This window comes from Pollicipes pollicipes, unplaced genomic scaffold, assembly GCF_011947565.3.
Source record: "Pollicipes pollicipes isolate AB1234 unplaced genomic scaffold, Ppol_2.1 Scaffold_6138;HRSCAF=7277_pilon_pilon_pilon, whole genome shotgun sequence".
In the NCBI taxonomy this organism is placed as follows: Eukaryota; Metazoa; Arthropoda; class Thecostraca; order Pollicipedomorpha; family Pollicipedidae; genus Pollicipes; species Pollicipes pollicipes.
Genome location: NW_023596818.1, coordinates 11,658,551 through 11,680,435, shown reverse-complemented (window position 1 = coordinate 11,680,435; position 21,885 = coordinate 11,658,551). Strand labels below are relative to the sequence as shown.

Below are 21,885 nucleotides of genomic sequence, written 5' to 3'. Positions count from 1 at the left end.
TCCGCGCAGTTCTCTTGTTACCCGCGGTCCATCATTGCGTGGGTCATTCTCAGGTCCACACGGCTGGCCTCGGGGGGGGGGGGGGGGGGGGCTCTAAATGGAACCGCCAGGCCCCGGATGCACCAGTCTAGACTACACATCCCCGTAACGTCTCCACGAATCCTCGAGGCGCGTCTGCGCGCGCCGAACGGCGGCCCCGCCTGCCCGCGCCCCCGGACACCGGCCGGCCGACCGCGCGCTCGCCGTCGGCGGCCACCTGTCGGCGGCTGCCGGGCGGGCCGTGTGGGCGGCCCGAGTACGCCGGGGCAGGGCGGAGGTCGCTCGGTCGGCCTTGCGACCCACGCGCTGCGCCGGCCAGAGACGGCCGGTCTCGGCCGGGCCGGGCGGCGGCCGGGGCTGGCGGGGCACACCTGGTGACCGCCGACGGCTCCCACCACGCCAGCCCCAGCCCAGCCTGCGGCGGAGGGGTTGGGACGGGGCTCGAGGGAAGAGAAGGGTGCAGCTGTGGAGGTCCAGAGGCTATCTCGGCAGGGAAGTGCGGTTAGCCTTGGACGAAGCCCACAGCAGCGGGCTGTATCCGCCCCGTTCTTCTCACACTCGATGTTTTGTCCTGAATCCTCGCACGGCACGCCCCTCCAGGGGATGCGGCTATCAGCCTTGAGCTGGCTAAGTGCCCAGCCCCGGCAGTAGCCCCGCCCGAGCGCGCGCACAAGCCTCAAGCAGGGCTCCCAGTGCGGGGTGAGACTCGCTAACCGAGATCTCTCATAATGGCCGCGGTATCTGCCTCACCACGCACCTCTCTCGATGGCCAGCGCTGGCTGCAAGGGCTCTGATCCGGGCCAATCCCGGCTCTGATCCCGGCTCTGATCCCGGCTCTGATCCCGGCTCTGATCCCGGTCAAACCGAACAGCGAGCGTCCTTCAGCTTGTAAGCGGAACTGCTAGCATACAATGATGGCCAGCTGGTTACAGAACAGGACCGGCCATTGAACCGTTAACCCGTCCCTTCGAGACGATTCTTACGGTCCGGTTGAACTGCAGCGCCCAGGGCGAACGCCTGTGTTTAAAGTAGCCGTGTTCTGCGAGGGCGAAACTGGTTTATCGTGCGCTATGCCCTTGATGGGCCTGCAACCTAGCCACATTCATAGGGCTTTCATTTATTTTTCATAGGGCTTTCATAGGGCTATCATTTGAACACCGCATGCGTGCCAGTCACACTGGTTAGTGGGCCGCAGAAGCAGACAGCGCCGCTGACAAGTAAAGATGGCCTGCCAGCGACTCCATTTGTGATCCATTTGCTGTCGATCAATTGCGAACCCGCAGAGACACTCTCTGGACGTTTACGAGCCTCATTAGCACAGCTTGACGACTTGATGACCTGTTTCTCGGTCGGCGCCAGCTGCGGAACATTTCCAACGAAATGACGACTCGTGAACGGTTTTATTGTGGGCTGCCCTTGTTTTGGGGCTTTATGTATCCGCTAACAACCGAAGTACCGTTCGGAAAATTATTTTTTCCGATAATCATGGCCACGATGCCTAACAACGGAAACAGTTGGCACTGCCATTTCGAAAGTTTGACGTTATGGTAACTACGGTACTGAGGATGTAGGTACAGTCCGAAGTGGTGGACCGCGCCGATTCATGCGCTCACGATTCGCGCCCAGGGTGCGGTCCCGCCCCGACTGTTACCTCGCCGCGCAGTCGACTTTGCGATGAGGTGCTCGGCTCCCGGCGCGGCGTTCCCTGCGATCATGACGGCACCGCGTCCTCGGTCCTGCTCACACGCGGCCACCGAAAGTGCCGCAGCCCGCCGCCGCCGCGTTCCGAGCCAATCCGCCAGATCTGCGCGCAGGCCCGGCGGGCCGGCGCGCAGCACGTGCCACGCAATCAGCCGATCCCCCGATTCCGGAGAGTCGTGCGCGAATCCGGACGGTACCGATCACGCCTTTGTGCGATAGACAAGCCCTCGGGGGCGTCGCAGGGCCCCCGACCGCCGGAGGAGGCTGCGGCGGCGTTGTTTTGGTGCCAGTTGGTCGCGGCGGCCGCTGCAGCCATGACGTCACCCGGTCGTGTGCTGCCCTCTTGTATTCAGAGCCGATGCGTGCGCCGGGCAGCGTGGGTCGAGCTGTCGGCGCCAGCTGACGTCACCACGTCCGCCCACCGCCGATAATTGATTAGAAATTAGTCGATACTTTGGATGTGGCAGTGATTATTGGCGAAACGGATAGATGGGAGGGATAGCGCGCTGGTGGAGGCGTGCGGACGCCGGGAGAGGCCCGGGCCGTTCGGTCATTAGGGCAGACGTGACGCCCCCGCTACGGTGGGCGGCCGGCCGCTTCCCTGCAGAGCACCAGCGTCCTACGCAGACGTCATATGACGACCCAGCCGCGCGACGGCGGGCACGTCGCGTGAGAGCATGACGGCGTGACGGCGTGACGATGACGGGTGGGACAAGACCGCGCCGGGTGCGCGGCGGCCCCCGATGCCGATGTGATGGTATCTCAAGGGCCGGGGGGGGGGGGGGGGGGCAGCCGCGGTAGTGGTCGAGTCGTGAGACGACTCCCGACGCGCGATTGGAGGCCCGATCACGAGGTCGGGACAGGTGTGTGTATGTGTGGTGGAGGGGGGGGGGGGGGGGGGAGGGCGCTGTCACGCGCTGCGGAAGGAAGCTCTCTGGCATTGGAATGTGGAACGGTAGGCAGCGCAGTCGGTCGATGATGCGGTCGGTGGTTAGTTGGAAACAATTATACTGGTGCAGGTAGAATTTCGACGCAGCAGCTCCACACGCGGCCTCTTCATCTCTTCTTACCACGCTCCATAATCGCCTGTGCCCACCGTATTTCATGTTCGCAACCGTGGCGTCGCTCGACGTGTTTATGGGCGTGTGCTTACTTGCGTGATTGTGCGCCCTCCAATTGTCGCTTTGCTACGTGCTCTCGAAGACAACCATACACGACCTTAAAAGAGCACCAAATTCACGGTGGGTGTGTTCACGCAGCGCATGGGTTTATCTTGCGTGGACACTCGTGAGCCGTCCGCGTTCATCGCACAGTGAACGACAGTGAGTGATCGCCGCCGCCTGCCGGCCGGCCTGTTCTGGAGCTGTGCGGCCGTGTTTCAGATGTCGACACGCCGGACCCGGACGACAAGTCGGTGCTGACCTACGTCAGCTCGCTGTACGACGTGTTCCCGCAGCCGCCGGCCGAGCACCCCCTGTTCGACGGGGTGAGTATTGGGGCTCGGGCGGGCTGCAGGGACCCTTACCGCAGTCACGGGGCATGTTTCAGCCTGGTAGTCTTGAGTACCCGCAGTTGGAGGGTCGCGGCCGACAGCGTGTGCTGAGTGCTGGCCACAAGCGTCCTCCGGGCGGCGGCCGAGGACAGACACGGCCCAAGACCCCCTCTCCTCTCGTGGACTGGATATCCTGTGCCCGAGTGAGACGCCTTCGCTTGGGCGTCATATGACCAGCGTAGTCGGTGCACCCCAAACCCCAAATCATCGAGACGCCGTCGCGTGATACCACGCGTATGTGTGCGCAGAGGATACAGCTGGACCCTGAACTGAGATCATCCGCGTGTTCTCGTTATCTGGTCGTATCTAATTGACGTGATCCGCTTAGAGGCAAGGTGACATTGTCTCTTCTGTGCGTGTCTCTGCTCCCGCTGTCATACCTTCATACCTGACGTAAGCAACGAGCCTTGGCCCAGGACCCAGAGATTCGGGGGTAACACTTCGTGTCTCCCCGACCGGGCGGGCAGAGACCCCCGCCTGTGGCTGGGGTTACACGTGTTCGCCCCGTCTGGAGACAAAGGAGCCAGACACGCCGCCGACACCGGGACCTGTCTGCTCGGGACGGATCGGGACAGCGAGGACAGGAGGCGGCCGCTGACAGGAACATCGTCCCTGTCCCGGCGCGCCGTTAACATAACACGCCGACGCCCGCTCCCGCCATGTGGGGATGGCGCCGGCGGAGGCTCTCGGCGCCGTGAACTGCGAGACGCTGTCATCTCCACCCGCGGAGAGGGTAGGGCGAGGGAGCTCACGCGCCGGGCGTCCGCTCCGCCGCGCCGGAGAATAGTCGGTCCGCAGGGACATCAGGGACGTGCCAGCGTGTGCCAGGACGCCGCCAGATGCCGTCGGTTGGTCTGGCGCGACGGCGAACGGCGAAGCCTGTCGTTTGGCGATGCGCGGCCGCCGGGACAGCGGCGTCCTCGCGCCGTTCGGTGCACCGCCCGAAAACCGGTCGCCCGATACATATCTGGGACACCAGGGCGTCTGTTGGCATGACGTTTGGACGTTTGGAGTGCTGGCCGCACACTGACGGGCGTGGAGCGCTCGCTAATTGGTATGCGCTCGGCCGGGAGATGACGCCCTCGTGTCTCCCGCCCGACCGCCAGCTGCGCGTGCTGGTGGCGCTCGTGACTGGGACGGCGGCGCCTGCTCCGACGGCTCGTCGGTCACGCGTGGTCCCTCCCTCCCCGGAGGCGCTTTAGAGGCGGGGTGGTGTGGGAGGAGGGTGTGAGGGGTGGGGGTGGTGTGTACAACTGGGGCTCCATGGGTTTCGGACACAGGTTGCTTGCAAGAAAAACAATGTCTGGCGCCGTGCACCACCATGGGTGTGGCGCTTGTTTCTCCCAGCGACGGGCTCCCGCGGGTGAACTGCATGTGCGACGAACCCGCGCACGCAGTGGTGTGGTCGGATCCACCAGCCACCAGAATCAGTGGGATCCCAGTGCGCCCCAGAATCATTCATCCGCTCGGTACGCCGCGGGGGACCTTGCGCGCTTCTCACCCTCGTCTTGTTCAGACTTCAGTGCCCTGCTCTGTTCCGTCGCCGCACCCCTGGCCACGCTCTGCGCGGTTCGGCTAGTCCTCGCCGTCGGGTGACGCCGGCTCACGACTTGCGTGCCGGAGAATGGGCGAATGCCGGCGGCTGTTGCTGGTGTGAGTGGGTCCCACTGGTGCGAGACGGTGAATCTCATGCGTTTGGGGCCGACAGATGGAGTGGTGACAGGACCCGGCTCCTCCGCCGGCTGATCAGGATGGGTGAAGAGTCGGGACCTTCCGAGTCATGTGACCTGGGCAGCTCGTTAGCCAGATGATCGTGTTCGCTGATGGAAGGGACAGTGACCCTGTCCTCGACATGGTCTGCTGGCTCAGACCGCGGATTCTGGCCGATGAGTGGACGCGGTGACCCCACGTGACACGTTTTTTACCCCGTCATTTAGACGTCCGGTCTGATCGGGCACGGCACTCCGTCTGAGGCTGGCGGCTCCTCGCACCAGATCAGTCACCTGACCTGGCTCGATTCGACCAGCAACTCTGGCGGTGATGTGATCTGGCTAATGTGCCCCATGTGACCCATATGGTCCACGTGACCGATATGTCCCATGTGACTGAATAGTACCCGCCCCGACCGACCCGGTGTGTGAACCGACCCCGCCTCCAGCCAGCCTCCCCGGCGGAAGGGCCGGCCACCGGTCCGGCCCTTCCGCGGTCGGTAACGCCACCCTACCCTGCCAGCCCCCTGATCGGACCCGCCGCCGACCGAACCACGCCGGCGGCCTTGCCGGCGTCTGACTCTGCCATTTGGCTGACACTGGCCTTCATCAATGGCGCGGCCCTGCCCTGCCTCAAGCCGGCGGCGCCAGCCTTTGACCTGACCCCTGACATGGCCCGGGATCTCACGCCGCACTTAACCCCTTATCCATGACCTGACCTTATCTGACCCCTGACCTGAACCTGACCCAGCCCCGGAACAGATCGCTGACGTCATCCTGACCTGACCGCACCCATAACCGCACCCGCGAGCAGACCCACGACCTGATCCCAAACGTGACTCCCGCACTGACCTCTGACCTGCCCCCTGACCTGACCGCACCGGTGACGCGTCCGCTGCCCCGCCGCAGGAGGCGCAGCGCGTGCAGTCCGAGTACCGGGAGAGCGCCTCGCGGCTGAACCAGTGGCTGCGGCAGCAGACGGCCCGGCTGCAGGACCGCAGCCTGCCCGCCTCGCTGGTGGAGCTGCGCCACCTGCTCACCGAGACCAAGATGTTCCGCACGCACGACGTGCCGCCCCGGCAAAACGAGCTTCGCCGGCTCACCGCCGCCTACCAGCAGCTCGAGGTGAGCTCGCGCGCGAGGGAGGGACCAGCCATCCGGCGTACTGTGTTTATAGATGCTCGAGCTGTTTGAGTGGCTGGCTTGGTGTCGCTTTGCCACGCGAATGGTGTTTTGTATTCATTTTTATATTGTTTTTTTTCTTGCTCTTTTGTGTTATGTTTTTGTCTTCTATTTTTGTACTTTTTTGTCATTTAAGTCATATTGTGATAGTCATGTTGTGTTCTCTTTGACGCCAAACATTTGTAATTCTCTTAAACCTTAAATCGTACTAAATCTTAAAACGTCTCTGGGCACCCCAAAACAGCTGTTTGCAATAGTTCCGGATCTCTCACTCTGAGCAGCTCTGAATCTTTGCTCAGCGTCCCACCGCCACCGGCTGAGTCCACGGTCCGCCGCCGGCTCGTCTTCTCCGGATATGCGGCAGCCGCGTCGGCCATGAACTTGTCTCGGACCGCGTCGGCCGCGGGATTAGCCGGTGGCGCTGCCTGGTGCCGACGCTCCGATTTAAAATGGAAGATATGCATGCAAATCAGCGGAGGTCGGACCGCTGCAGATGTTCCCAAGGCTATCACTTCTGATCTCAGCCGGCGCCGGGAATAACTTATGTGCACAATCCCGTGGACCTTATTCATATCGCGTCCATGGGGGTATTTAGATTGCCCTGCTTCCATGATTTATACCGATCGCTCACGCCGTGCAACCGCGGGCGACCTTTGGAGCGCCCTGAAGGCGCTGGAGCGCGGAGGACCGTTGTCCCTTGTTTCGCTGCCCGCCGCCGGGGAACGTGCGTCGAGCCGTGAGGGACGAGCGTGCTCTGTGGAGCCTGCGGCGTGCCTTGGTTCGTGGCCTCACACGCGGCGCGTGCTCAGGCATAGGGCGTCGCTTCTCTCGGGCGGCTGCGGGCCGCGTCGGCCGTGTGGGCTCGCCGAAGGAGGACGGCGGAGAGACCGCATTGTTGTGCTCGCCTGGGGTCAAGGTCGGGTGACGGGGTGGCGGCGTTCCGGGCGCAAACCCGGCCGGATGTGCAGCCTTCACAACAGCGGAATCGTGCGCGTTCGGTGGGACCGGTGGCCGCGCTTAACCGCTCCAGTTTGTTGATGTTCAGGGGATGGAAGCTGGAGGGTTTCGTTGCCAATGTCTTTCGAGGTCTGCACGTTTACGCGATGTTTCGGAGCTCAGCTGGCGGATAAATATGCTCCGCTGACGCGGCGGAGGCGGGGGTCCACGTGAAATATTGGGACGTTTGTAAGCTGTCGACTCGAGTGGGCGAGGACATTGTAAACTCCGGCTATTTGAGGCCATCCTACTCCGGGTTCTTGGCTGTTTGGCGAAAGTTCTGAATGTTAGCGATCTGTCCTAATCACTGTTTAGAGTCTACAAGGTTTTCTATTGGGGCGTGGTGCGGTCTGCGAATGTGATAGATAAATGGGCGGTTAACTTATTTGTCAGTGGCCTTGTATCATAACATCTTAATGGGAGTTGTTATTGACTGAGATCGAGTTTTGACTGAGTCGATTCAAAACGTCGTCTCGGGAATGCATAGATCATTGAGCATCCCTCGCCTTTTGATCGGCCGGCGTTGTGCCGTGGTGTTTGTTTTTATGGAAAGCTTTCCTCAACCAACGGTTACTAGATAAAAAGGGACTCGAAACACAATTGAAGCATATTCCAGAACAACAGCAAACAATATCGCAGAGTTTTTGTGTGTATGATATCATCTTTTGATCCCCGTCACGTAGTTTGCCCATCGGCTGTGCGGCTCCCCATAGATCGACCGCCCTACTGTTACGAACAACCCGGTGCTCTTGCCAGCTAACACAGACAGTCGCGTGTTTCCGACTGAGGGTCCTGCCCCCAATTATTCGCCGGCCGTCAGCCGCGCCGCCGGTGCCGGCCGGGCTCAGCTCTGGCCGTAAGTGAATGTGGCGGGCGCACGCGGCATGGGCGCACCCTGAATTATGTATGGCGCCGCGGGCACCTCCGCCCCGCAGATGCTGTTTGTTTTGAGCTGGCTATATCGGGAGGCGGGCTGCGGCCGGCGGGTGCCTCGCCGAGTGAGTTGTAGATGCAATCAGCTCCTCGAATGGACCGCGCGCGGGATTGAGAGGGAGAGAGGGCCACAAGTCGAGAACGAGGTGCCGAGGAGGGTTGGACCGGAGGCGGCAGGGCGTTTGTTTGTCGGTGGGGATCGTAGCGGTAGGGGCGGACGCGTGCGGATGATAGGCTGTCGGTGGTGACGCAATCAAAGGCGTGGCAGATAGGGCCGGCTACTGCGATCTTAGTAGGAGATAGCGTAATGGCGTGGGTGCTGCTTAAAGCAGGCACTCCCTTTCTTCTCGATAAGGCAATGTGTTCGGAAGCATCGGAACCTGGATTTTTGATTGGAATAATTGGCTGGTGCTGATTACTGGGAAAATTTTTCGGAAGGTCAGGTCCGCCCACTGCACCGAGTTTTAGCCAGGCACTGCGAGCAAACGCGCAATTTAAATGTCAGTGATGACTGAGCGATTTCGTATGCGAGGCCGGGTACACGTGAGTGCTGATTGATATGAAACCGACGCATGTGTGACAATGGGCCGTTAAAGCGTCGATTTATCTGCGCTCCTGTCATTTTGTCGGAAAAAGAGCTTTGTATTTCCGTCAGTTATTGCACAGGCGGGTTCGGTTGTGGCCATAGCCACCAATGACAACGTGCAATTCGGCATTTACGGGACACACTGGAGGTCAACGCGGGAATACATCCGACAGCCTTGGTCGTGCGAGCACCTCCATCACGCAAACCCTGCTCTTTCGGTCCAATCTATCACGAGCAGAGCCCGCCGTTGTCCCACAAACCACGCCTCAACAAAGATCTCGCCATGGCGGCAACAGGACTGCCAGACAAACCGCGCCATTATTTCGGTCTGACGGGTCCACCACGATTTTTGGCCGCCACACGCATTTCTCCATCACGCAAACGCCGCTCTCACGCAAACCTCCACACAAACCCTCGCAGATCCCTCCACGTAAAACCCCTCACACAAAATCCTTCGTGCGAACCCCTCGCAAACCGCTCGCAAACCCCTCGCAGACCCCTCCACATAAACCCCCGCGAACCCCTTTCACGCAAACTTCTCTATCCCCTTCATGCGAACTCCTCCACGCAAACCCCTCCGCACAAACATCAACAAACAGACATCAACTATCAAAAACAACAAACAGCCATCGCCATCGCAATGCACGCCATCACGCTAACCGCTCCTTCAGACAAACCCCGCGACGGCACGAGACCTCCATCGGGGCCTCATCACCGCATCTCGACTGTCGTTTCAGCGTCCGCGTCCGGACCTGGGCCAGGCGGAGCTGGAGCCGGAGCTGCACGGGCCGGCGCTGGAGCGCAGCTGGGCGCTGATGCTGCAGGCGCTGCAGGAGCGGCAGCAGGCGATCGACGATGAGATCAACGCAATGGAGCGGCTGCAGCGGCTCGCCGAGAAGGTGAGGACGGCGGAGACCGTGGCACCGTGGCGGCTGTCGGCTGGGAGGGGGTGGTAGAGACCGAGGCGCCGCGGCGGCTGTCGGCTGGGAGGGGGGGGGGGGACGGTAGAGATCGGGGCGCCGCGGCGGCTGTCGGCTGGGAGGGGGACGGTAGAGACCGAGGCGCCGCGGCGGCTGTCGGCTGGGAGGGGGGACGGTAGAGATCGGGGCGCCGCGGCGGCTGTCGGCTGGAAGGGGGGGGGGGGGGGGGGGGGCGGTAGAGACCGGGGCGCCGCGGCGGCTGTCGGCTGGAGGGAGGACGATGGAGACCGGGGCGCCGCGACGGCTGTCGGCTGGAAGGGGGGGGGGGGGGCGGTAGAGACCGGGGCGCCGCGGCGGATGTCGGCTGGGAGGAGGACGGCGAGGGTTCGACAGGTGATGGGCGGGACTGGAGCGTCGCGTTTGAGTGCTCTTTATAGAGACAGGTTGATGGGAATCGACTGGGATTACGCCAGATCTCCCGACCGCGACGCTAAAAGCCTGATGGCTCGAGCCGGATCGTGGGCCCAGGATTGCTATCGCCGCTGTCGGATCCTCTGTCATTCCAGAATGTAATCCCACTCGCTCGTCACTCGCCGTCGATACTCGCGGAGCGGTAACTTGCCGACGCTTCTCCGCTATCCCGTAGCGCCGCGCGTGTGACTTGGCGTCTGTGGCGTCGTCTTTGGCGTTAGTAACTGGTCGGTGCTTCTCCACTATCTCTGCGAGAGAGAGCCGTGCCGGTCTGGCGTCGGGTGATGACCGACCGCGGTGACCTGACCTTGACACCCGCCCGCGCCCCGCCAGGTGATGCGGGAGACGAGAGCGACCGACCGGCGCCTGGACGGCGTCGAGCAGCGAATCCGAGACGAGGCGAAGCGGTCGGCCCGCCTGAAGCCGGCCGAGGTGAAGCAGAACTGCGAGAAGGTGAGCCGCCTGCGAGCCGCCGCCCTCGGCACTGACGCGGAAGGCCGCCATCGCCAGCATGAGATGCCTGCCCGGCGCAGTCCGTCGTCCTCATCGTCCTTGTCAGTCCTGCTGGTTTGCCTCTCTTCTCTGATACTTGCGTTTTCAGGAAGGTTAGAAATTGTGCTGCATGCGCGATTGCAAAGCGTTGGGGCAGCTAGTGATGTGCGGAAGATGCAGCGTTCGTGCAAAAGAAGACTGTAAGTGGTGCAGAAGAAAGCTGTTATTCGTGCAGAAACACCCAGTGAGCTAGTAAGCCGGCCATTGTCTCGACAGAAGTCTTCATATAGGGACTGCATCATGCAGCCTGTGTACGGCGCGAGACGCCAGCGCGGGCTAGCGGACACCGGACAGGGACGCGTGCCGTAGTCAGTAAGCTGTGAAGCTAACATCTGTGTACCGCCGCGGACACTGACAACCGCTCCCGTCAGCGCGTGGTAAAACGGGCCGCCGAGTTACGCGGTAGAAGCGAGCAGCTGTACGTGTCAGCTAGCGGAAGCCCCCGCCTTTGTCTCAGTCGCTTTACGCCGGACAATAGCCTCCGATGTCTGCAGCCGTCAGCGGGTGCGACGGCTGACCTCCGTCAGCCGGCGGTGCGTGCGCGAGCCGACCTCGGGCTCCCACCGGCGGCCGGTGATAACCGTGACCAGGCGCCAGCACCCAGCGCCGAATCAGACCTCTAAATCAGCGCCGCGAGCGTGACGGCACCGGCGCGGCAGCGGACGGCGCCATTTACGCAGGATCACCGCCGGCCGGTGCGGCGCGGCCGGCGCTAAACGGCCGCTGCGGGCGGCGCCCGCCGGCCTTTTTCGCACGGCCGGCCCGACCGCGCCGGCCCCACCCCTGACCGGGCGGCCACTGCGGCGGCGGCGGCGCGACCGAACGGGCCGCGGTCACGAGTGCCGCGCCGGCCGCGTGTGGCCGACGGCACCGGCGGCCGCGGCTGCACTCGCCCGTCGGCTGGCACACAATCTGCTGTGACGGACGCGGCGCTGTGCCGCTGTGTGTGGAGGAGGGCGCGCTGTGATGAGCGACGGGTGCTGTGTTGGGCGGCGGACGTGGTGGCGAATGGTGACGTGCCTTACGGGAAGGTGGAACGAAGTGGCCAAGCTCACTAGGATGGTACATTGCGAGCGGTTGCCGCATGTCGCGGTGTGTTAGGCGAAGGGCGTTGAGCTGAGAGGCCGAGTAAGGGACGACGGTGGACGTGGGTCAGCGGCCACCATGAACTCCTGGCAAGAGGTGAGCGCGCTCCACCGTCGATCGTGTTCTCGGCACGCACCCGCGCCTCTCAGGCCGTGTCGACCCGTCGCGTGACCCGTCTCATGGCCTCCCCGGGCTGACGCGTCATCCTTCCGGCCTCCCGACTTGATCCTTGGCTGAGTTTTACGATCCGGTCCAGCTCGCGCTCGACCCGGCCGGCTGCGTCCGTCCTCCAGCCGGACACGTACGCGCTTAACTGCCGTCGACGACGACAATTGCTGGGCGATGCCTCACATTGAGACGGCCGCGTCGGCGGACGGCCCCGCCCGGCTCTCGGCGGCGGCGTCCTGGCTCGTGACGCCGGCACGCCGTCCGGTCGGCGAGGCCGCCGAGGGTCGGTCCGGCTGGTGTGACAGTGACCCGGAGCGCCGACCGGGGTCAGGCGAGGGAGGGGCGCGGCGCCGGCACGCCGTGCGGTCGGCGAGGCCGCCGGGGCCGGTCCAGCTGGTGTGACAGTGACCCGGAGCGCCGACCGGGGTCAGGCGAGGGAGGGGCGTGATGCCGGCACGCCGTGCGGTCGGCGAGGCCGCCGGGGCCGGTCCAGCTGGTGTGACAGTGACCCGGAGCGCCGACCGGCGTCAGGCGAGGGAGAGGCGTGAGGCACGCCGTCCGGTCGGCGAGGCCGCCGGGGGTCGGTCCAGCTGGTGTGACGGTGACCTGGAGCGCCGACCCGCGATCAGGAGAGGGAGGGGCGCCGCGGAGTGACGCCGGGTGTGATGCATGGCTCGGGCGCTGTCAAAGCAGCGGTGGTTTAGTGGCAGCGGCGCCCGCGGAGGGGTTGATTATTCTTGAGAGTGTAAACCGATGTCAATCCGCTCCCGCATGCATGGCCGGGCTCGGCGGCGCAGGGCCGGGCGTGAGCCGAGTTCGATGAGGGGATTAGGCTTGTCTGGCCGGCGGCGGCTGCTGTCGAGAGACTTGTCTGACCTTTCCGAAGTCGCGCGCCCGGTGTTCGGCAGCCGGTTGCCCCGAGGCCAGTTCACACTCTGGCGACGCTGGCGCGTGGGCTGTCGCAGATTGGGTGACCTCATGGCTCAGTGATGGCTTGGGAGACGAGACGGCGAGATACGAGATTTAGGCACACGCCTATGTGCCGTGACAGTTCGCCTGGTATCACTCTCTGTCATGCGTGTCGCCGCCACGTCGAATTGACGATTGATGCTCTTGTGGCGCGTCACCGTCCCACTGGCCTTCTCTCTCACGGACGCATGCCGACGCCACCCTCCCTCGGTGTTGCCTCCTGGACGCGCGGCTCCTCTCCCACACAGATCACTCTACATTGCCGTCTAACGCCCCGCTCTCTGCCGCAGATCGACCACGAGTTAGTGCAGATCGAGGAGACGATCAAGTCGCTGTTCTCGGACGTGAACACGCTGCAGGAGGGCCGGCAGCCGCAGGCGCCCGAGCTCTACCGCGGCGTCCAGCAGCTGCACGACAAGTGGATGACCGTGCACACCACGATGCAGGTGCGCTTGCTGCCCCGCTGCGCGGCGAGCCGCGGCCGACCGTGGCGCCGGGCGTCACGTGGGGTGGAATGATGGGAGGGGAGGTACAGTCGACACCGTCACGGTAATGGTTAGGGAAATTGATGACGTGGTTTGTCGCGGGAGCGAGCGCGCGGGGAGAGGTGCGCACGTCGAGGCACGCAACTGGAAACATCTTTCATCACCGCACGGCCCGCATGGTACCAACTGACACGCAACGCAAGACGTCGCAATAGATTGCACGTAGCCCGCGTCAACTAGCCGTTAACACCGCTAACTAAAGGGTCTTGCACACCCACAAAAAGCACGTAGCCCTCAGCACAGACGAGGGCCAGCCAACGTTCGCAGCGGGTCGTTGCCAGGGGGCGTGCCGCGGCGCACCCGGGCCGTTCTGTCCACCGTCGCCGCGCCACTGACCTGGTCCGCGGCCGCCTCACCCCGGGGTCACCCGCTGCCGGGCGGGCCGGCCGCGGTCCCGGGGCGTGTGCTGGCTGACCCCGGCCGGGTGGAGTGTCGCGGTCAGCCGCCGGGCTCGCTGCCGGTGGCGGTGGGCTGCGGGTGACGGCGCGGATTGGGCTGCGGGACCGCAGACGTCGGAACTGGCGCCGTTAGGACTGCAGCGGTGGTTTCTTGGTGGCTATTGCAAAATGACGCCGTCATCTATCATTCCTTAAAGCGTGCCCACGTTTGGTTTTTAGAAATATATTTTGGTCCAACGTACACATCGATGTACCATACATTCTTTTTGTCGACCAGATTGAGCTGCCACTTTAACTCCCTTAATGCATCGGAAAAATCTAAACCTAGTGAATTTCGCGCCGCAGAGGTGGATGCCGTTCCGCGGACCTGGGACTGTAGGCCGCCTTCTCGCGGCGGCTGAGCCCGTCGCCGGGCGTCCACACCTGCGACCGTTCCACCTCCTCCGACTTGTCGTGACGATCGGTGTCTGTGCGGCAGGACACGCTTCTGCTGCCGCTGAGCAAGCGGAGCACCGAGGACCCCGAGACGATGCTGCGGCGGCTGACCGAGACGGACGAGAACTTCCGCTTCCTGCAGGAGTGCCTCGAGTGGGTCAAGGAGAGGCTGGTGAGTGCCCGTGGGAGTGCCTCGAGTGGGTCAATGAGAGGCTGGTGAGTACCCGTGGGAGTGCCCAGATGGGATCAAGACACGAGCGCCGTGAGTAGCTTAAGTGGCGGCTGGTGAGCTCCTGTGGGAGTGCCTGGAGGGGAATTAAGCAGGAGTGCCTTAAGTGTGGCAATGAGAAGGTGGTGAGTTCCCGCGTGAGTGTTTGGAATCGGTCATGATAAGAGTTTCCAAAAAAAAGACCGTGGTGGAGACGTTTTTGTATGGCGTGTTTTCTTGTCGCCGCTCTCCGGCTCTTCGTAACCCCAGAATATTCCGTCATACGCTCAGCCATTTCCAGCGCGTTGCATTTTCTCTCATCTTTATGCATTTCCCAAGTAGGTCATCTTTGCATGCTCCATCTCCGCCTGCGGCAATATCCCAAGCGCTAGTCCGCGGTCATCCCCGCGGTAACGATTGTCGATACGAGCGGGCCCGCGCCTCGTCTGGCTGTGACGGCCGCGACGCCCCCCGGCGCCGCCGCCGGGATTCCAGCCGGGCGTGCAGCGAACAGCACCCGCCCGGACCTGTCGCACGTCCCCTCGGCATGACCGACCTCCCCTGGCGCCCCGCATTGGACCCGTCCGTGACCCGCGCGTGCGGCTCGGCAGGAACGGATACACGAGGCCGAGTACGGCCACGACCTGCAGACGTGCCAAGAGGAGCTGGACTCGCACCACAAAGAGCACAAGGTCATCGACCAGTTCCAGGTACGCGCCCGTCCTCCCGCCCTGCGCTCTTGGCGGGCCGGTCGGCGATGCAGCAGTGGGTCGGCAGCGGCCGCGGTACTGGTGGGCGTCGCCTCGGGGTGGGGGGAACGCCAGGTGTCCGGCTCCCATGATTGACGGGAGCTAAATGGTCAGGCAGTGTACTATAACGGGCCACATAAGGGCTAGGTCTCCAAAAACATTTCCATCGTTCGTTTTGTGAATATGTGGCTGTGGTCGTGGCATGTTCTGAAGCTGATTTTGGCGGCGCGAAGATTTGCAACACCGTTTCGTGTGCCAGACGCCGGTGCTCCAGACGTAGGGGATTTCTTTGCCTCAGCTCCCGTTCGCTCGTAAGGCTGCTCTGGTGCTGGCCCAGCGCGTCTGAAGCGTCCCCCTGCTCCCCAGGTGAACCTGGACCGGTGCGTGGCCGCCAAGAACAACTACGACCACGAGGAGCTGACGCTGTACATGCGGCTGCTGAGCCAGCTGCAGAAGACGTACGCCGACCTGCTGTCCACCTCCAACAAGCGGCTCTCCGACCTGATGATCCTGCACGACTTCATCCAGGGTGCCACCAACGAGCTCATCTGGCTGAACGAGAAGGAGGAGACCGAGGTCAACCGCGACTGGAGCAGCCGCAACCAGGACCTGCGTGAAGTCGAAGCGCACTACGAGGTGAGTGTGGCGGACGGGCGCGCGACCCGGGAGATGGCGCCTGGACGCGACCGGCGGCCGGACCGCTGTCGCTGCTCCCTGGGGCGTGATGGTCAGGTCGGCTGCGGTGGGTGGGAGGGAGGTGCAGCTGTCGGCGCGGGGCTGTGCGGCGAGGGCGGTTACGTTGCCCTGCGGGAAGACCGATGTGTGCTGGCATCCGTGATCTCCGCGGCGGCTGATGCGCCCATGCAGCGTAACTGGGACTCCACTCGAGAGTCGGTCCCGGTGACGTACGTCACAGCTAGTATCTACAAAGCCCATAACCGTCCGCTGTCGGCACCAGCGCCTCCTGCGGCCGGTTCTGAGCCCCCCCCCCCCCCTCCCCGTCCGTGACGGGTCGGCCCCTGCCGGCGGATTGAGTCGGTAGTAGGTGCGCGGTTTTCTCGGCCAATTGCGGAAGCCCACTGACGCCAAATGCTTGTCCCAATGTGAGGTGTTGCAGTTGAGTAAAGCATCACACAAGCTCAAGACACGCCATGTTAACCTATTACTAGCAAATTCCCACTCCAAAACGAGAGCATTGTGTTCAAAATATGCAATGAGGGATTTGGTTATGTTAAGTCAAGCACCGCAAAACTAAATGCCCCTGAGACACTTCACTCCAGGGCGTCGAACCAGTCAGCGCGGACGCGGCTGTCGGCTGTGTTGACCCCGTGGTGTGCGCCTGCGGTCCTCGTAAATCACTGTCGTTGGCAGGCGTCGCACGCACCGACAGCGCGTGAATTGGAGTGCGCGCGGCGGCACGCGAGGGAAATTACAGTGCTGATGTATGAGCGCAGCGGACGCTGGCCGGGCGTCTTGTGTTCTTTTGGCGTAGGCTGGTGGAGTGGGAGTTTTGTCATAGAGCCCAGGCATTGCGGACGGGTTCAAGCTGCTGAACGACCCAGAGTCATTTTACCCCAGTCTGGTACAGAGATGCTGTCCGCATTGGTCGACCGGCCTTCAGTGCCTGGGGTGGTCCGTGCCCAGGAATGCATAGCGTCCCCTCCATACCCCGTCCAGAAGTTGTCCTCGGACAAGGGCTTCATGCGGGCCACCCAACGCGCCATGCACTTTGCTGGTTCGTCGTATGACACCAGCCCGACCTTTTTCGTGACCGGACTGGACTTTCCCAGGGTATACTCGACGACCTAATCCAGCTGTCACCGCCAGCCGAGCGTGATTGCGACAGCGTCGTGCCGTGGTGCCGTTTCTTTCCGCGTTAGCTGCTGCGGTACGGGACGGGGTCGCGGGACCGCCGGTTCTTTAATCGGACTAAGAGCTCGCCGATGTCCGGTGGTGTTGGATGCCCACATCGCCACCGTCGTCTCTTTGTCGTCTAAGTGATTTGGGCTCGCGGTGCAGGCGGAACACAGACAGTCACGGACCCTTTCTGGTGTCGATGCTGCGAGCCTAACGTCGGTCCAATTCCTTTGATCGCTTCAACTAGGATTTCGGGCACGATGTTGCTTAGCCACTGGCAGTTCCGCTCACAAACACACAGCAACGGACACTCGCAATGCGCCTGCTTCAGTTTGGCATTTGCCGGAAGGGCATTTTATGGAACGTTGCATGTTTCTTCTTTTATGTCTGCAGGCACTTGTGGCCCGTATAAAGTGAGTGGGTGGCAGGCTCCCATGCACTTTCGTGTTACGGTAGATGAGGTCCGCGTTGTGCATGACTTATTTGTTGCCTGACTGTATCTTCCATGTCAGAAACCACGGACGGTCGTTGTACGATATGATTGTGTTTTTTTCTTTTTTAGTGCTCCCCAATTATTGCCGTGCATGTCCCGGTACGGCTCGCCATGGGCTCTGTGTTAACGCACTCTTCCTCCGTTACATAACTCGATGCGGGATGGGACGGGAAGTAATCTTGAGTCGTCTGAGCGGAGTGAACGTCATTTTAACGACACGTGTCCCCCGTTACAGCACCTGATGGGCGAGCTAGAGCGGCGCGAGCGTCAGTTTAACGCCGTCCAGGACCAGGGCGGCTCGCTGGTGTCGCAGCACCACCCGGCGGCGCAGACGGTGGAGGCCTACCTGGCCGCCATGCAGACCCAGTGGTCCTGGTTGCTGCAGCTCACGCTCTGCCTGGAGACGCACCTCAAGCACGCGCAGGTCTCGCGCAAGCTCTTCCAGGACGTCGACAAGATGGCGCACGTCATCAACGAGTGAGTGGCGCCGGGATGAAGCGTGCTGGTGTGGCGGTCGAGAACCCCACAAATGTCATTCACTGAACAAATGTTTAGCTAGCGAAATGTTCCAGCCACACTTGCCGTCGTGCCTAGCGACACTTGTATCCCTTTAGCGACACAAGTGTCGCCGGAGGGCCAAACATCCGTCTTCGGTCTATTGCGCCGCGGGCTACCGCCCATCTGATCCGCTGCTTCCATCTCCCGCCCTCAGGCAAGACGACCGACTGAATGCAGAATTCAGCCAGACCGACTTCGGGCTGGACGAGGGCGAGCAGCTGCTGCGCGACATGCAGGAGCTGCGCGACCAGATGACGCAGCAGTCGGAGGCCATCGAGGCGCTGGAGCACCGCGCGCACCAGCTGACGCCGCAGCGCCAGCGCCGCGACCCTGCCAGCGTCTCCGGCACCGGCCAGCTCACCTGCATCTGCAACTACAAGAGTGCCAATGTGAGCGGGCGGCGGGGAGACGGCGGGGAATGGGCCGCCACGTAGGCCATGTGGCAGTGGGGTTAAGCGCGTGGCGTCGCAGTGCGAGCGGGCGTCTGAATGGTGGGCTGAGGGCGGCGTTGGAAGGGCGGTAGGGTGCCCGCAGCATTTCTGTGCATGACCCGATGAAGCACGCTGTTCAGACTGGGATCGCGGCGGAACGCGACGTTAGCGCTGGAGAATCAGCCTAAACGTGCATGGGGGTGAATTGTCCTGCTTAGTGGGAGACTCAACCGGAAATGGAGTATTAGATGAGACTTCTTTCAGCGAACACCTGGACATGCGCACGCAGCACGCGCTATGTCGCTGCTTCCGCCCAGGTATTTCACACCGATACCCATCATACCTGCCGTTCGTACCCCCCAGGGGTTGTCTCGCAGCTCAGGCCTCTCGGCATGCAGTGACCTGGCCGCCTCCGTTCCACAGATGTCGATCCGCAAGCAGGAGCGGTGCACGCTGGTGGACGGCAGCCAGCGCTTCAAGTGGGTGGTGCGCTCCTCGGGCGGCCAGGAGGGCGAGGTGCCCAGCGTCTGCTTCCTGCTGCCGCCGCCCGACCAGGAGGCAGTCGACGCCGTCGAGAAGCTGAAGCGACAGTACGAGATGTCCATCATGCTGTGGCAGCGCAAGCAACTGCGCATGCGCCAGAACATGATCTTCGCCACCATCAAGGTGGTCAAGAGCTGGGATCTGCAGCAGGTGAGGTGGCTCAGCGGGAAGGACTTCGGCGCACCTCTCGGTGCGCTGTGCGTGCAGGCGTTTGGACGAAATATCTGTTGCCGGACTTGGTCTCTGATGATGTCAATGACGCGTAACAGCTCAGCTCCGCGTCTGGTCAGTCGGCGTGAACGCTGTCTGACGGAATCGGCGAGCAGAGCTCCATTAGCGCTCCCCGTGACCCATTACCCCGCCTTCCCTCCGCGACGTGATTCGGCGTATGATTTCACCGGATTGGCAGCAACGAGATAGGTCTGTGGTGGGCTCACGTACTAGAGGCGCATTGGCGGCTGATGGTGCCTTCGTGCCGCATCAGCGCTAATGGTGGTGACGCTTATAACCTACCGATGGACGAGCCTCGAATCCATCGAACCTGGCTGACCTGGGGTTCGGACTAGCCCCATGGTAAGCTGACAGACCCGACCTGATCTGACCTGACCTGACCTGACCTGACCTTGTCTGACCTGACCTGACCTGATCTGACCTGAGCGGCCCCGTCTACAGTTCATGGGTATGGGCAAGGAGCAGCGCGACGCCATCCGTCGCGCGCTGAACGAGGACGCCGGCAAGCTGATCCAGGAGGGCGACCCGAACGACGGTCAGCTGCGCCGACTGCGGCGCGAGATCGACGAGGTCAACGCCCTGTTCGAGGAGTTCGAGCGGCTCGCGGCCGAGGGTGAGGACCGGCGGGGTCTGTGTGCGGAGCGGGAGCGGGTCGGCCGGGGATGGGGTGATGTATTCTGGCGGGGGAGAAATGTATGTTGGATGGTTGCGAGATGAGGATACTTTTGATGGCTTAGGTAGATCAGCTGATCGCGCATCAGACGATTTTTCATGACTTTGAGGTGTGAATAAAATGCTGTCGGTATGACAGCATTGTTGCTACTTTGTCTCTTGCTTCAGCATCCAGCCTGCTGTTTCATGGAGTCTCCCTCTTATCGATGTATTCGCAGCGGAAGGATGACATGCAATTTTTGCCACATTTTACGTCACGATCCTATGAATGCTACGACAATGCTACACCCAACCAGGGCCTGGCTAGGTGTAGCATTGCCGCGTGCCATCGACGTCATTCTGCCCCTCTGATATACCTCGCACCACGGGCGCCCGCTCACCCTGCTCACCGGCCGCGCTCACCTCTCACCGGCCGCGCTCACTCTCTCACGGCGCCCGACAGCGAGCCCGACGAACCAGTTCAACACCAAGGTGTCGTCGCTGGAGGTGGAGCTGGAGACGGCCGAGCGGCAGCTGGCCGAGCGCTGCAGCGAGGCTATCCCGCGCCGGCCCGACGACCTCGAGCGGCTCGTGGTCGCCCACAAGGAGTGGGAGAACAAGCTGGAGGTGAGCGGCGGGCGCGACGACAGCAGGCCGCCGCCGGGCTGTCGGGGTCCGGGGTCTGGTCGCGGCTCGTCCTCCCGGGTGGCGCGTGCTGGTCGGCGCTGATGGCTGTTGTGGCACGGAGAGAGTAAGCACACCGTGCTGTCAGATTGCAACGCTACGGCTCGTTGGTTTGACATTAAGACGGCGCGACTGTTTATTACTTGTTGCTTGGGACATCCATATGAAGAGTTGCAATGCGTATAATAAAGTCGACTTTGTTTGCGCAGTGCACAATCGAGTGACATATGTGTTGACATTAACATGAAATGATGTCTTCATTCTTATGTTGGCGATGTCTAGCGTGTGCATACCGCAGATAGCTTTGGTGTTGTTTATTTGGGTGTCTTCGCTTGTTAACTGACTTGGCAGTGCTACAGTGCCTTGCTCACTCGGTAAATTCTCACACTCGCCTCCGAAGAATGCAGCTGACAAACCATCGCATATTTGTCGCAGACAATCATAGGTAACTTGGACGATTTACTCCTTTGGTTCTCGGTGACGGGTGCGTTTGGCCGTCTTCCCAGCGTCACGAGCCGACCCTGGAGGAGGTGCAGATGATTTACGACTCCCTCAGCAAGAAGACACCGTCGATGAAGACCAAGCTGGACAACGTCGTCAGCAAATGGGACAACCTCTGGAAAACGTCACACTTATATATTGAGCGGTACGGTTGAACGCAGTTCCTGACCGTGAGTCAGACCCTGACGCGTTTTGCGAAGACTGTCTTCTGAGAAGAATGCTCTTGAAGCTATTTTATGTATTTTTCGGTGTTGGCATTGGTTCTGCTCTGGTTCATGTCCTTGGGTGTACAGTCAAGTATGTCAGCCAGCTGCCTTCCTATTCTTTGCCTTCTCGTTGTCACCAGAGCATTCACCTATATGCTTTCCGTGTGTTCGATTATGGTGCATATCGGTGCATCATGCGCCATGAACTGGATCAGAAGCCTGACCCATCTACCCCGACCCCGCGCCTTTGACCCGCTGTCCTCACCCTGAGGCTGTGGCAGCCTTTGAGTCCCTGGCTCGACATTGATTTAATGTTTTTGACCTGTCCTCCGCCCGGCGCTGCCACCCCCGAGCCCACCCCTGAGCCCCGCCCCTGAGCTCTTGGTTCGACTCTGACTATATCCCTGACCTTTCCCCTGACTCGGCGCCGCCGCCCCTGAGTCCCGCCCCTGAGTCCCGCCCCTGAGTCCCGCCCCTGAGCCCCGCACGTGAGCCCCTGACCGGCCGTCGCCGCTGACCGCCCTGCCGTCC

The 21,885-nt window shown here is 62.1% G+C and overlaps 1 protein-coding gene across 1 annotated transcript in view; it reads left to right on the top strand.

The window, feature by feature from the left end:
* LOC119105729 (dystonin-like) overlaps window positions 1-21,885 on the top strand; it is a gene marked incomplete at its 5' end in the record, with an annotated part of 124,916 nt that overhangs the window by 9,266 nt on the left and 93,765 nt on the right. The window contains 14 exon segments of the mRNA XM_037229215.1: window positions 3,123-3,226; window positions 5,911-6,126; window positions 9,436-9,597; window positions 10,423-10,542; window positions 13,155-13,310; window positions 14,286-14,414; window positions 15,062-15,160; window positions 15,566-15,835; window positions 17,785-18,026; window positions 18,262-18,496; window positions 18,962-19,231; window positions 19,754-19,925; window positions 20,427-20,590; window positions 21,154-21,293. Coding sequence (XP_037085110.1) covers window positions 3,123-3,226; window positions 5,911-6,126; window positions 9,436-9,597; window positions 10,423-10,542; window positions 13,155-13,310; window positions 14,286-14,414; window positions 15,062-15,160; window positions 15,566-15,835; window positions 17,785-18,026; window positions 18,262-18,496; window positions 18,962-19,231; window positions 19,754-19,925; window positions 20,427-20,590; window positions 21,154-21,293 — 2,479 coding nt within the window.